At 48.6% G+C, this 13,057-nt stretch overlaps 1 protein-coding gene across 2 annotated transcripts; it reads right to left on the reverse strand.

Moving 5' to 3' along the window:
• Positions 1-749: 749 nt before the first annotated feature.
• OSR1 (odd-skipped related transcription factor 1) lies at positions 750-8,810 on the reverse strand. Of its 2 annotated transcripts, none has more exons than XM_021525451.2 (4): positions 8,671-8,810; positions 8,479-8,538; positions 2,529-3,221; positions 750-1,993 (listed from the first exon to the last, which is right to left on the reverse strand). In XM_021525451.2, the coding sequence occupies exons 3-4, from the start codon at positions 3,173-3,175 to the stop codon at positions 1,858-1,860; spliced, it is 783 nt and encodes a 260-aa protein (XP_021381126.2). In that variant the 5' UTR covers positions 3,176-3,221; positions 8,479-8,538; positions 8,671-8,810; the 3' UTR covers positions 750-1,857. The 2 variants fall into 2 exon arrangements, with proteins under 2 accessions (XP_021381126.2, XP_021381127.2); XM_021525452.2 differs by having other exon boundaries at positions 750-1,381; positions 1,894-1,993; positions 8,479-8,810.
• Positions 8,811-13,057: the final 4,247 nt, after the last annotated feature.

A 13,057-nucleotide genomic window follows, 5' to 3' on the forward strand; every position in this document is an offset into this window, starting at 1 on the left:
AAAAAAAAAAAAAAAAAAGAGGCTTCTCTTATCGCGGAGGCACTGACTTGTGACGGGAGGAGGAAGGTTTAGGGTTTGCCGAGAGGACGAGAAAGGACGGCGGCAAGAGGCGCTTCAAAGGCTCAAGCGGATGCCCCAGCGATGCGCTCTCTCCCCCGTCTCGATCCAAAGAGGTTTCGCAGTGGAATAAACATCTCTGATCTAAGACAGCTGCCGGGAATCAAAGGCCGCCCCAATCAGCGCGGAACGGGCCGAAGATGTGACTGAAAAATGCCTGTTCTTGACAAACGCGGGAATGGGGGTGCGAAGGCGTCTCTCCCCGCCGCGCCTCCAGGCACCGAGAGCAGCAACAGCTCACCCATTACTCATCTGATTTGTTTTATAACGCTTCTGACACCTAATCTTATCAGTTAATACCCACGATTCAGTTACCCAAGACGATTTTTTTTCCTCACTAGCGGCAAATTTATTGTTTGGACTCTCCGCAGATGTTTACTTTTGTCAGCATTGCAAAAAAAAAAAAAAAAAAAAAAAAAAAAAAAAAAAAATTAGAAGGGGAAAAGCTAATGCACAGAAAAAAGATCCTGGCTTTCAAAGGCTGGTAGAACAGTGGTAGAACGGTAGAAACAACCACTGATAAAATAACAACTAAGGAAAAAAGAGAAAATATAAAAATAAGTATATTCTGAATATTGACAGAGAGGGAAAAGATCAGAAACAAAATCAACACGTATGTATTCCATGCAGACTTGCCTGTAAAATAACAATTTATTTTAATACTTAAAAACCACACACAATCCAGTGATAAATGTCAATTACCAATAATCAGCATAAAGTGCCAAACAGCCATACAACTTTTTTTTTTTTTTAATAAACAGAACTTATTGGAATGTCTCTTAATTTGAATACACTGTTCAGAAAGCCAGCATTTAAAAAAATACGCTCTCAAGTTGAGATTTGTTCTTTCACACCAGGACATACGAAGACTTTAAGTACCACTAAAACCACGTTGTGCATACCGTCAGTTTGACGTATTGCCATCTTTCTTTCCTCTGGGTTTTTAAATAAGTCCAGAAGTTACAAACTTCCTCACAGCACACTAGACCACAAGGTAATAAAAAAGTTCTCCATGTCCCATGAACACTGATCTGTCCCAACACCCGGAACCTGTGGGTCTGAGATCTGGATGCATTTTCTAACACATGATAGGACTCTCCACTTGAGAGACTTAGGTCATTTCCAAACATTAATTTTCTTCTCATTTTCTGAAAACAAACCAGCAAATGAGATTTGCAAGTTGCCCCTCTCCTTGTCTCAATGGTGCTGTGATGAGAAAACACCTTTTCAGTTCTTAATTGTCTTCTGGAATTCTTTGTATTTCCTGAAGTGTAAAAATAAGAAGCTTTATACAGTCAAAAAAAAAAAGTATAAAATAAGAGTTTGGATTTTCTTAAGTAATACTTTTAGAAGCTACGATTTTGGTTTGTTTTTTGGGGTTTTTTTTGGGTGGGGGAAGGGTTGGTCGGGGGTGTCTTGTGGGTTTTTGTTTGGTTTTAAAGAGATTCCTGTCCAACACGTGAGCACCACCTTTTGGCATAAAGTTTATCAAAGCCACACAAGACAGCTAGTGCTCTCTGTATCATTCACATATATTTTAAATTCAAAATAATCTTTTCACCCACAACTTAGAAAGTTAATTGCTTGGACAGGGGATTGAAGGGGCACAGATTTTGCCCTTTTTAAAGTAGAAACAAAAACAAAGCACAAAGTCCAGTGCTCCCATCCTGAAAGTTTTGTTTCTGCTCTAGTTTTGGTGTAGAGTCTGAAAGGGAGAAAAAGTTCATAGAAGTTGGAGATTCAACACTTAAGTTTGGCGGGTTTCAGTTCCTTTACTTGCGTGTGCAGTGTCTTGTGGACCGCTAGTGTTCTGGACTGGCAAAATCCTTTCCCGCATTCTTGACACTTAAAAGGCTTTTCTTTAGAATGGATATATCTAGAGAGAGAAAAACAATTGACATGTCAGAAATAACTGGCCTAAACTCAGCAGCGAGCCACCTGAGAGAGAATAGGCTGGACATTTCTTACACCTACTGCTGAGATTGGGAGTGCTGGAGTGCAGTTCTTGGGCAATTGTCAGTATGTATGCGTGCAAGAGAGGGGGGCATCAGAGGGTTATGGGGTGCCTTTCTTAGGGATAAAGAACTTCACTTTTACTTTGGGGTCACCAGACTGCGTGTCTTCATGATACTTCTGAGTGATCATAGAGGCAGAGGACACATGATGCAAAGAGAGAGTGAAAACATCTGTAGAAGTAAAAAGGAGGTTGTGAAAGCTGTTTTTATGGAGTGCGTGAGGTATGTCTTCCACTGAGAATTACCTGGGCTCTTCCACCAACAGTAGGCAGAGGAAAAACTAGAGGGAACACTCTCGGTTGTATGAGTACTTAACCTTATAAAAATCTTGAGTGTAGATTGGTAACTGGGAGAGTATATACAAGGGAAAAAGGACAGGAAAAGATAAATAGTTACCTGTGATCCCTCAGGTGATCCTGTCTTCTGAAAGCCTTGTGACAAATATCACATGTGTAAGGCCGTTCATCGGTGTGGGTTCTTTCATGGATCAAAAGGTTGTAGGACTTGGTGAAGTGCCTGCCACAGAATTTACACACAAACTCCTTCTTGGTTTTGGACGGTAACCTTCCCCGCGTGGGTTTCTTTTCTGGAGAGAGTTTAGTCACCTCAAGCAAAGACCCCAGCCCTGCAGGTGAGCCCTGACTGTCTGCCAGTCCCAGTTTAGAGTGGTCCTCTTGTGTGGCAGCCACTGCTAAATTGGCAAAGTCAAAGCGGGGCTTGGCTTTGAGGGTCATGTTGGCGGCCTCTTGCTTGGGCTGGATGACATGTGGGAAGAGTGGGAAGGTGGGCAGCTGGAAGCGCGCATCCACCAGGCTGGAGACGCTGGGCACTTTGGAGAAGGAGGAGCGGGGCAGGTGCATGGCCGGGTAGCCCAGAGTCCACTGGTGCAGGTGCACGGCGTGCAGGGCACTGAAGCCATAGAGGTTGGAGAGGTGGTCAGAGGGCACGGCGGGCAGCCCGTTGAATGCTTGCAGGAAGGAGTAGTTGGTAAGCTGGAGGGAAGGATGGATAGGCACCGGGGCCGGCAGGGTTTTACTTCCCATGGTGGCCGCTCAGGAGGAGGATCTTCAGAGCAGGGGAGGAAAATATCTGGAAAATAAAGATGGAGGCGGGGAGAGGAGAGGTAGATTTACATTAAAATAAAAGAACTTTACCTCACCCCTCACCAATATCCCTCTCAAAAGCCAAAGGAGGACATTGCCTTGGAATTAGAGAGGCCTCAACAGGTCTTTGCTGTGAGTGTTTGCCCAGAGTCTCCCTCTCCCCATCTCTTTCTTGCACACAAATGTTGTACTGCATCCACAGCCATTCACTTCCCAGCAGCATCCCCTGCTGTGCAGATTTCCAATGATCTTGTGCACGGGGAGAGTCGAGATGCTATTTTTGGCCCAAAAAGCTCAGTCATCTCCCAGTAATTTAAAACCCCTTCCTGGGTGACCTCAGCCTTTAGAAAATAGTGAGATACTGCCCACTACATCTGTTCAGAGAAACTGCGTTTAGCCCTGACGCGGGGAAGGGTGCAGAGCTCAGCTCCCTGTGGTCTGGCCTCAGCCATGCCTCTGACATGATGGAGGCACTTGGATGCTCAGAACTGCATGTTCTCCCTCTTTCAGAAAAATAAAATAGTTTTGGTGAAAAAAACATTATGGGGAAAATACCTGCCAAAATCCTTCCTTTTGTGTACTGCAAAAAGAAAGAGAAAAATTCTGAATTTGGGTGACATACCTGAAGTGCCATTTGCTGTTCCCAGGAAGAAGTCCCTGGCTTCAAGCCCACATCCTAATCTAAGCAATTGCTTAATTAGAGCCCTTCAAAAAGCTAAAAGACGAGGACTGGTGAGAGATCCTTCCCATGGGGCACCCAGACCAGCAGCTGCAGGGCCTCAGCCCTTCCCTGGGCTGGGTGCCACCACTTTGGTCTGTGTTTCAGGGTCCTGCCAAGCCCCTAGCCTCTCTTCTGGGCCAGATCCTGACCCATCCCACCCCACAAGATGGAGGGGAAAATGCTACAAGGCAGCAGCATTGAGGCATATCTGGCCCAGTCTGAAAATTCAGCCCTCCCTAGCTGCAACCATTTGGCAGGAGACACCTCCCGAGGGTTATTGGTGGGGACCAGCTTCCTCCCTTTGTGGGTGTGAGAGAGCACCCATGGCTTTTGGAAGCATCACAGCCCTGCAGCCCAGAGAGCCTCATCCTTACTCCACAGTGCTCGACCTACACTCACTTTCCCCTCTGTGAGCTCTGGGATCTGCTTTCAGTGGAGTTATTTTCTGCCAGAATCCCTACATATTTGCTGCAGTATTCCCACAGGATCCACACAGGGTCTTTATAAGATCCCAACAGGGTTCCTGCTGAGCCACGGCAGGTTCCCCCACAAGATCCCCACAGGGAACTCCAGCAGGGTCCTCACAGTATTCAGATTAGAGTTCACCCCCATGTGAAGAGTAAAGCCCCTTTGGAGAAACAGAGGCAGCAAAGTACAGCAGAGCAGTAATTGTCCCTCTGAGCTGGAAGTCTGGGGGTGTGGAAACTGGTGGTGGAAGAGGTCTAAAGACCAGGGAAACAAATCTGATTTATACGTGTGCTGTTGCCTGGAAAGAGGAGCTGCAGCTGGGAGGGTGTGAGAGGGAGAAGCTTACTCTGAGCAGCTTTATACTCCAGGCCCACCTTTCACTCTGCTTTACATAAATCAGCAGCAGGAAGAGAGGCTCAAACCTTAGAGGAATTCCACTGCAATGACCCAGAATAAGAGATTGTGACATTTTTTGGTTTTCAATTGGATAAATTTCTGATAGTGACTGATTGAAAAATGCACACATTATATTCTATATTTTCTATTTCTCTATTCACCTCCCTTTCCTTTTTTTTTTTTTTTTTCCTAGTCTATTTAGGACTGTTGAACCAACCAGACCATTTTGTTGCTCTACTGGAGATATACTTTTATTTAGTTAGTGCTGCGTATACACTAAGCATGTCCACATCACAGCACAAATGCCTCAGCTGATGACCCCAAGGACAAAGAGCACAGAAAACACTTTTGTCCTCTCATCCAGATACCTGAAAATGTCTGTTTCTGTCTGTCACAATGGCTCCGTGTCCATTTCACTGTCTAGGTAGCTCTAGATCTCTTAAACATGAAACAGGCTACTGCAAATGAAGTTTATCCCTCTTTCTTTCTTTGTATTCTTAGAAAACACTTAATATGGAATATATAAGCAGAAATCTACTATGTCAAATGGGTAAATTGTCTCTTAAAAACATTTTAAAAATTCTCTTTCGATTTTCCCAATAATGAACAAGGCACAAACCAAGGAGAAATGCAATCATGTCAGAATAGCATCCATTGCACCCACAGTTTGTTTGTTTTTTGCTAGAGCAGCTCTGTCAAATTAAAAATAAAATCCTAAAAAGGATGAAAAAGCAAAAGACAACAAGGGAATTTTAAAAAGGGAGAGGAGAAGAAAATAAGAAGAAAAAAAATAGTTGGGAGCACACTGTTCGTGTTGCTACAAGTTTTTTGGCACTTTTCCAGAAATGTAAGCTATACTTTTGCTCTGTACGACCGGGATAGTCAAAAATATGGATGAAGAGCAGGCTATTTCATAAAGAAGTCCCCTCACTTCGGGACATCAAAGCGAATGTGTTTCACAGTGTAGTAGCTCTCTGGTCTCCCACTTGCCCGCAGAGAGATCAACGTTTCTTTGATTTCGGTGTCACCTCCACCTTTAATTCTGCTTCATGTAAACAGATCGTTATCGGGTCGTCTTTTTTTTTTTTTTTTTTTTTTTTTTACAAAGAAGACCCCGCGAGTTGTATGCTTGAATCCCTCATTGCAATAAAACTGTATAGGGTTTTCTTTTTTAACACAAAGTAGCTCAGTGAGTAATTAAGAACAAAACACTTGTGTTCTGACTGAAACAAAACCCACTCATGCCAAGATAAATCTACCCTGCAAAATAGGATCATAAACTTGAAAGTCTACATCTGTCTCCAGCTTTCTTACCCTTTGCCCTGAGCGAAGATACGGTAAAGCCATTGTCCAGTTGCCACTGTTTTAAGACCATTTCAATCTTAAACTTCCAGATTAAATTCTACCTACTCTATATTCCAGAAAAAAAAATAATAATCTACCCGGTTTTCTGCTGGTAGCATTGCAAGGGGCGAAATTAAATGGATTTTTAAGTAATCTTGTGGCTAGTCGGTATTTTTCCTTTCTACATTGAATTATCAATTTCCTATGTATCCTTTGAAAGGGATATTTGTTACATTAAATACCTGACTCATAAATAATGAGGTTTGCTAATTAGTTCCACATGGAAGGACGGAGGAGGTAAATTACCCTGAGAACGTTGCTTATTTTTACAAACATGATAAAGTACCGGACATAAAATGATGCATTCTTGAGAGAACCTCCAACTACAGCAATCAGGTTCTGTCAAAAAAAGTTCCTCGGTTTTGCCTGAATTTTTTCAAGTCTGGTAGCCCTGTCCTTTCGGCTACAGCATTTCGGTCTGCAGCATTTTGCCACCAGGTCGGCTATTTGTTTTGTCTCCTTTGAGGGGAAGAAAATTTGCCTTCCTAAAGTTAGAGCGAAGAAATGGAGCTTGTAAGTTATCTGTGTGTGGGAAACTAAATGGAAAGGGAATAAAACTGCCCTTCCGCTCCGCATCTTTCGAACGTGGTGCTCTTGAGGAATAAAATGCATTGTTCAACACAGATTTATTCAAAATATTAATGAAGTGTGCAGAATCTATTAAAGCATGTTTATTTGGGGCTAATTGAGCGTGAAAGAGTTAATTACTAACATTAATGAGGACTGGAAGGACTCAGTCAGCGTGTGCCTTGGATATCTCCTTTCAATCCTTATAAAATCATCATTCACATTTTATCACGAAATCGGTGTTGACAAGTCTCCCCAGACCACCACTGCGAGCGCGGTGACTGAGATGGGCTTTAGATTCTCAAATAATAATAATGGAGAAGAAGCGGGGGCCGGGCGCACCAGCGATGGCTCCAGCGCCCGGGCAGCCTCTGTCCAAGCAGGGAAGGTCCCTGGAGGGGCCGCGGCTCCGAGGCCACGGCGGGAGCGCGGCCCGGCGGCGGCCGCGGGTGGGTGCCGCGGGACGGCCGCAGGGGCGAGCTGCTCCACCTTCCCCCCGCACGAGTTCTTAGGTGGGCTTGGGGGTATTGTGTGTGTGCTTTTGCAATCCCCTCGGGTGTTGAAAGGCCCCCAGCACAGCATTCGCCCTCGCTTTCTCCCTAGAGAAATATACCCGGTGCCTCCCCTGCACAGGAATAAGTCGTCCTTCCTCTCTCCCGGCCGCGGGGAGGATTTCTTGCCTCTGTACTCCTCGCTCCCCATGGCCACAGCACGCACAGCCCGGGCAGGGGCCCGGCTTTGCGGTGACAGCCCCGGGGGCAGCCAGGGCACGGCGGAGCATCCCCGAGCCCGGCCGTCCGCAGCGGGACTCTCCGCGGAGCTGCAGCCCCGGGGCTCCGGGCCCGGCGCTGCCTTTGGGCTCGGGCCTCTTTCGCAGCTGCCTCCGGATTTACTGAACTGGACCTCCTGTGCACCTGTCTGGGACCCTCCTGCCTGGCTCGCGATTTATCGAACAATTCCTGCGGCGCTACAATAATCTCCAAAATGCTCTATTTTTATAGTTCCCCTGCCAAAAGCCAACTATAACAACCATACTCTAATCCTCGGCTTTGCACTGACACTTTATAGGCTCGGCCTCAAGAGAAGCTTAGTCTCTCCTGCGCTGAACTTGTTTCGATCCACTCAGACAAATATAAACATCAGGCTCATTCTTGTTATGGCCTTGGGAAGTAAGAGACAAGGCTTTTCAGATCCTAAAACACTGGAGTTGCAAGGAAAAGAAAAAAAAAAAAGGAAAGAAGAAACCTCTCAGAAATAAAGAAAGAAGAGAAAGAAGACGAAAGAAAAGCCAATAATAGAAAGGAGAAAAGCTGGAAGTTCAAGGCCGTAAAGGACATGCAGGCTTCTGTTTTGCTCGTATGTGTCATTTTTAGCTTGGGTTTGAAGCACTGTTTCTCCGCAAGGGGGGAGACACAACTTTGAAAGGGGAGGACAAATCTTTAAATAGCATCAAAATATCCGAGACCCATGTGAAGGCTTACCCCAGCCCTCCGCCCACCCCAAAGAGAACAGTCCTTCTCACATGAACCACAATATCCACGCTTCTGCACCATCCAGCGGATCGTGGGAGGGGATGGGGGCAAAGAAAGAAAGGAGATAGAGTAAAGGAAGTGTTTGAATAGATATCCCCAACCCCCGAGGCTTGGCAAAACAAAACCAAACAAAATGAGTTGTTCTTTTTATTTACCTAATCCCGATCTGTGCTCCACCGCTGGCAGCAGTTAAAAGATCCTGGGCTAAATTGGAGCTGGTAAAATAAAATAAAGGAAAAAAAAAATAGGGAAAAAAAAAGGAAAAAAAAAAAAAGAAAAAAGAAAAAAGGAGGTTGGGCTAGGTCAGTGTCTGTGCTGGCCCTGGGGGCACAGCTCACCCCACCCACCCCACTGCTCCTCCAGCGGGTACAGGCAGATCCGAGCGGGGCCAGGTGTCCAGGTGCTCCGGCCGGCGCGGCCGGAGCCGCTCTCCCCGCTCCTGCTCCCGAGGCGGCTGCTGCGCTGGAGTGCGAACGCGCCCGGGAGCAGTCGCGCTCAGACTGAACCGATCCCTTCCCTCCTGCCTCCTCCTTATTTCAACCCCCCCTCCCAGCTCCCCCCTCAACCTCCCACCGCACTCCGGGCATGCGCACGCAGGGAGAAAGTTTCTGGCTGGGAAGAACCAACTTTTCAACCCGCTTCTCCGGGAGGCACAGCAGCCCGGGGCTCGCAGCCCGCAAGCCTCTCGTCTCTGCCCTCCCCTCGTCTCTGCCCTCCCCGCTCCCGCAGCCTCCCCGGGGCATCTCCCCAGGGCCCGCTGCGCTCGGCCGCCCGGCGGAGCCGCCTCCCGGGCGCGGGGGTTCCCCGCGCAGCTCCGCGGCTTCGGGACGCGCCCCCGGCGCCGCTGCCTGCGCCGATCCGGCCCCGCCGCTCCGTTCTGCACCTCACGGCTGCGAGCCGCGCCGAGCCGCGCCGAGCCGCGCCGAGCCCACCGCTCCCGGCCGCCGCGCTGCGCCCCCTCCCCGCCGAGCAGCGCCGCGGGACGGGACTCACCGGGACCTGCCCAGAGGGCGGGAGGGGGACAAAGGCAGAAAGGATGAAAAAGTGGGGGGAGGATGGAGGGAGGGATCTGCTCCCGCTGGATGGATTTTGGGATCGCAAGTTGTTCTGCCTCTCTGAGAAGATCCTCAGAGAGGATTCCGGGAGCCGCTTACCTGTGAGGGTCCACCCCCGGGAGGACGCTTCCTCCGCCCGTCCCACCATCCCTCCGGATCCCCACTTTCCGCCCCAGCGCCCCTGACCTGGGTGCCTTCCTTCTGTCCTTCCTCCCACGGGCCGGGAGGGTCTCTCCCCGCGCCCCGGAGGGGTTCCACGGCGTGAGAAACTCCGCGCGTTCCCCGTGGATAGGGAGCCGCAAAGCTTTGCTTACGTCCGCAGCTGCCCGGGCGACACAGGAAAAGCAAAATAACCCTCGAAAGAAAAAGGTTAAACGTGCTTTATAATTAATCCTGAGGCCGTAATCTCCTCGGTTATTTGTTTTTCTATTCATCCATCCATTCACACTCCTTTAGATCCGGGAAGGGGAGAAAATTGCTTGGGTATATTACATTGTCCCGAGAAGCCAGGGTAATATAATACGCGAGCGAAGACAGATCCGTCAGGATAACACGGTACCGTGCTCAGGGACACGCATGTGTCTTTTTATCGTTCATGACACTCCTGTTATTACACCTTTTTTTTTTTTTTTTTTACCATCTCCGAAGGAACAACAAGCAAACAAATAAAACCAAAGTAAAAAAAAACAGCAACAAGAAAACACTACGTTATCATCCTGCAGAATACGTGTTCATGAACATGACAGTAGCGTCGCGAAGCAAACCTAGCCCTGCCATTTCAATCCCAAATCCTCTCTATTTTTATGGACAATTTGGGGTCCAACATTGCACTCTGCTCCAGGCAGGCGAAGAAATTTTCGTTCCCTTTTTTTGTAAACGAGTGGCATTTTTAAGAGGCAGAGGTGAAGCAAAGACATTCCCAGTTCTTCTTTAGTTCTCTCGCGTTTCTTGTTATTATTTTCTCTCTTTCTTTATGATAACCCTCACCCCCCCCCAAAAAAAAAACAAAAGCAAAACCAAAAACACAACAACACAACAACACATAAACATCCCCCCCGACAAGCAAAAAAAAAAAAAAAAAAAAAAAAAAAGGGCTAAAAGGGAAAACCCAAACCCATAAACCTCATATTTTCATTCCTGTCGAGAATGTGATCCTGTGCCCGGTGCTGCAAGCTGACTTCTTTGAATAAGTTTGCATTTTCAAATATAGTTTAAGTCCAGTTGTCTGAATAGGAATGTAAGATTCCCAAGTGTCCCCAGACCAAGATATAGACCGCAGATAGGCTCTTCTAACAGGATATGTACCTTTTCCCATAGGAAAAGAACTTGTTATAGCTGAGCGTGGGTGCATGCACTAATAAAACAAAAATCGCAATTCTCTTTAGAGATATAGCAGATTATCTGAGACGGTAAATACAAAACCAGCCACGATACCTGCACGTGCTGCCTTTGAGGGAAAAAAAAAAAAAACAAACCATGCACTTCCAGGTACAATCCCCATCATTCTGAAATAAATACTTCGACATCGAAATGCGTGGCAGTAAATGATCTCATTGTCTACGGGGGAGTGAGACACACAAAAAAATCATTCCCACGCGAAAGTAGTTTATAATCAAAGCAGATCATTGACAAATCATTCTATTCTAGAGTATTCCTGGAAGCTGTAGCTGAAAGCTGCCTGGATAATGTGTCGTCTGATATTTACGTATTTGTTAAAAAATAAAAATATTTGGACTTGTCAACCCACTGGCGATAGAACTGAAGTTTCAGGTTAACTCTCTTGTTAAGTGCATTTATTTTAAATATCTGGCGTTTAAGTTACGAAGCGTATGTTGTTCCAAACCCTTTATTCTCGAATGGATTTTTATGATGTCCCTTGCTAATTTGCATTATGTCAACTTGCAGCGGTGGGGAACCTAATACGGGGAACGGGGAACAAAACCACTCTGACACGCAGGGAATATGCTGTGCTTTTCCACAGCGAAGATCTGCTGTCGATTAGGAATGTTACGACTTCAAGAGAATTCTGAGAAGTGAAGGCATCTGCTCCCACAGCTAGCCACGTTTGTAAGATTTAGACGTGACAGCGAAACCCAATTCGTTGCAAGAGAAATCTACGGGATGACTGGGGAGACCCATTCCTATTTCCCACCTGTATCCCCTTCCCAAAATCATCCCCGTCCCTATCCTGTCCCACGTATCTGCGAGTCAAGGGCCCCCAGTTCTATGCGCCGCATTTTCGGGGAGCAGCAATGCACCCCGTTTCCGAGGACCCAGCACACCGGGGCTGCCGCTCCGCTGCGCTCCCGCAGCGCCGCAGTCGCCGTCGGGCGCTGCCGCCTCGCTCGGCGCCGTCGGTGCCGGCGCTGGTGCCCGAAGCGGGGGGAGCGGCTTAGTGACCCTTGCGGAGCAGACTCGGGGGGCACGGGGAGAACATCTGAGGGCATTTCCCCACCGCTCCCGTGGGGAGCCAGTTGCTCTTGTCACCTCCCCTCTAACGAGTTCTGGGTTCAAGGGCTGGCCCCGCGCACTGCGGGCACTGGGGATCGCGCCTCCTCTGGTTCACGCTCCTTTGGATGCCGGTCATCCCCGGATGCACCTACACGCGTGCTGGGAGAGGGTTATACAGCCTGACTGATGTTCCTCTTCCCTGCTGCAGCTGGAATACCCAATTTCACCCACTTAGTCTTTGCAAGAAAAACGATTCCCGGCCCCACTCCATAGCCGGGGTCAGGAAAAAACCTCCCTTTGCTTCCGTGCGACTTTCTGCCCACCGGGGAACTGCGCTTGTCCCTTAAAATTATTTTACTGAGAAGAAACAACTGCTACTCGCGAAGCATCATCCGCCGCTGGGGCTGGGGGGAGCAGCGGCTCCGGCGGAGCAGGGGGAGGTTCGTGTGCTCGGCGGGTCCATGGGCTCCATCGCCCCCGGAGTCTGGCGAACATAGAGGCGGTGGGTGGGGGATGGCTGGGCAAAGCCGCCTCCGCTCGGCAGCCCTGCAGCTCCCGGCACTCCCGGGAAAGGAAGGGGGAGCAGGACTGAGCAGCCGGCAGCGCTCGGCGGAGGCTCCGGAGCTTCACAGGGAGGATGGAGCAGCCCCGGCGGCAGACACGCAGGGGAGAGCAGGCACAAGTGCACTCAGCGTTCCCCTCCCTGTCCTCACGCCTCCCCGGGCAAGGTGTAACGCCCCGTTATCTGTGGCACCCGGGATACACATATATATGTATGCATATATATGAATTCTGCTTTTCTTTCCTTTTGCCTGGTTTCTCCTTTTCCTTCGATTTTGCTGATGCTTGCGGTGAAGGACTAGACTCTGTGGACTCTGCCCTCCCTGGATCGGCCCGGACTGAGATGGAAAGGGAGTCAGAAAGGGCCAGGGAAGGCCACGGGCTCTCCGGGGCCGAGCGCGGAGCGCGGCCGGGAACTGCGGGTGGCGGTGGGCGCCGGGCAGGGCCCGGAGGCAGCGCGGGCGCTCCCGCACCCCCTTTCCCAAAATGATCCCCTGCTCCCTCCCGACCACAGTTCGCTCCTCAGGTTCCTTGTAGCCTTAGTATTTTAATAGCTGCTAATGACAAGAAAGGGAAGAATAGCGGCAAACAACGCGGGTGGAAACTGCTCCCGCGGTGCGAGTAAACGCTCTTCAAGTAGCAACTCCCGCCTCCATCCCTCAAAAAG

The sequence above is a fragment of the Lonchura striata genome, chromosome 3, assembly GCF_046129695.1.
Source record: "Lonchura striata isolate bLonStr1 chromosome 3, bLonStr1.mat, whole genome shotgun sequence".
NCBI classification, from domain to species: Eukaryota; Metazoa; Chordata; class Aves; order Passeriformes; family Estrildidae; genus Lonchura; species Lonchura striata.

What these genes read in the sequence shown, in the direction of transcription:
- OSR1 (XM_021525451.2), bottom strand. Translation starts at nt 3,175, where the DNA reads ATGGGAAGTAAAACCCTGCCGGCCCCGGTGCCTATCCATCCTTCCCTC. An exon ending in GATCACCTGAGGGATCACAG is followed by an intron (nt 1,994 to 2,528) that starts GTAACTATTTAT and finishes TTCTCTCTCTAG; the next exon opens with ATATATCCATTCTAAAGAAA.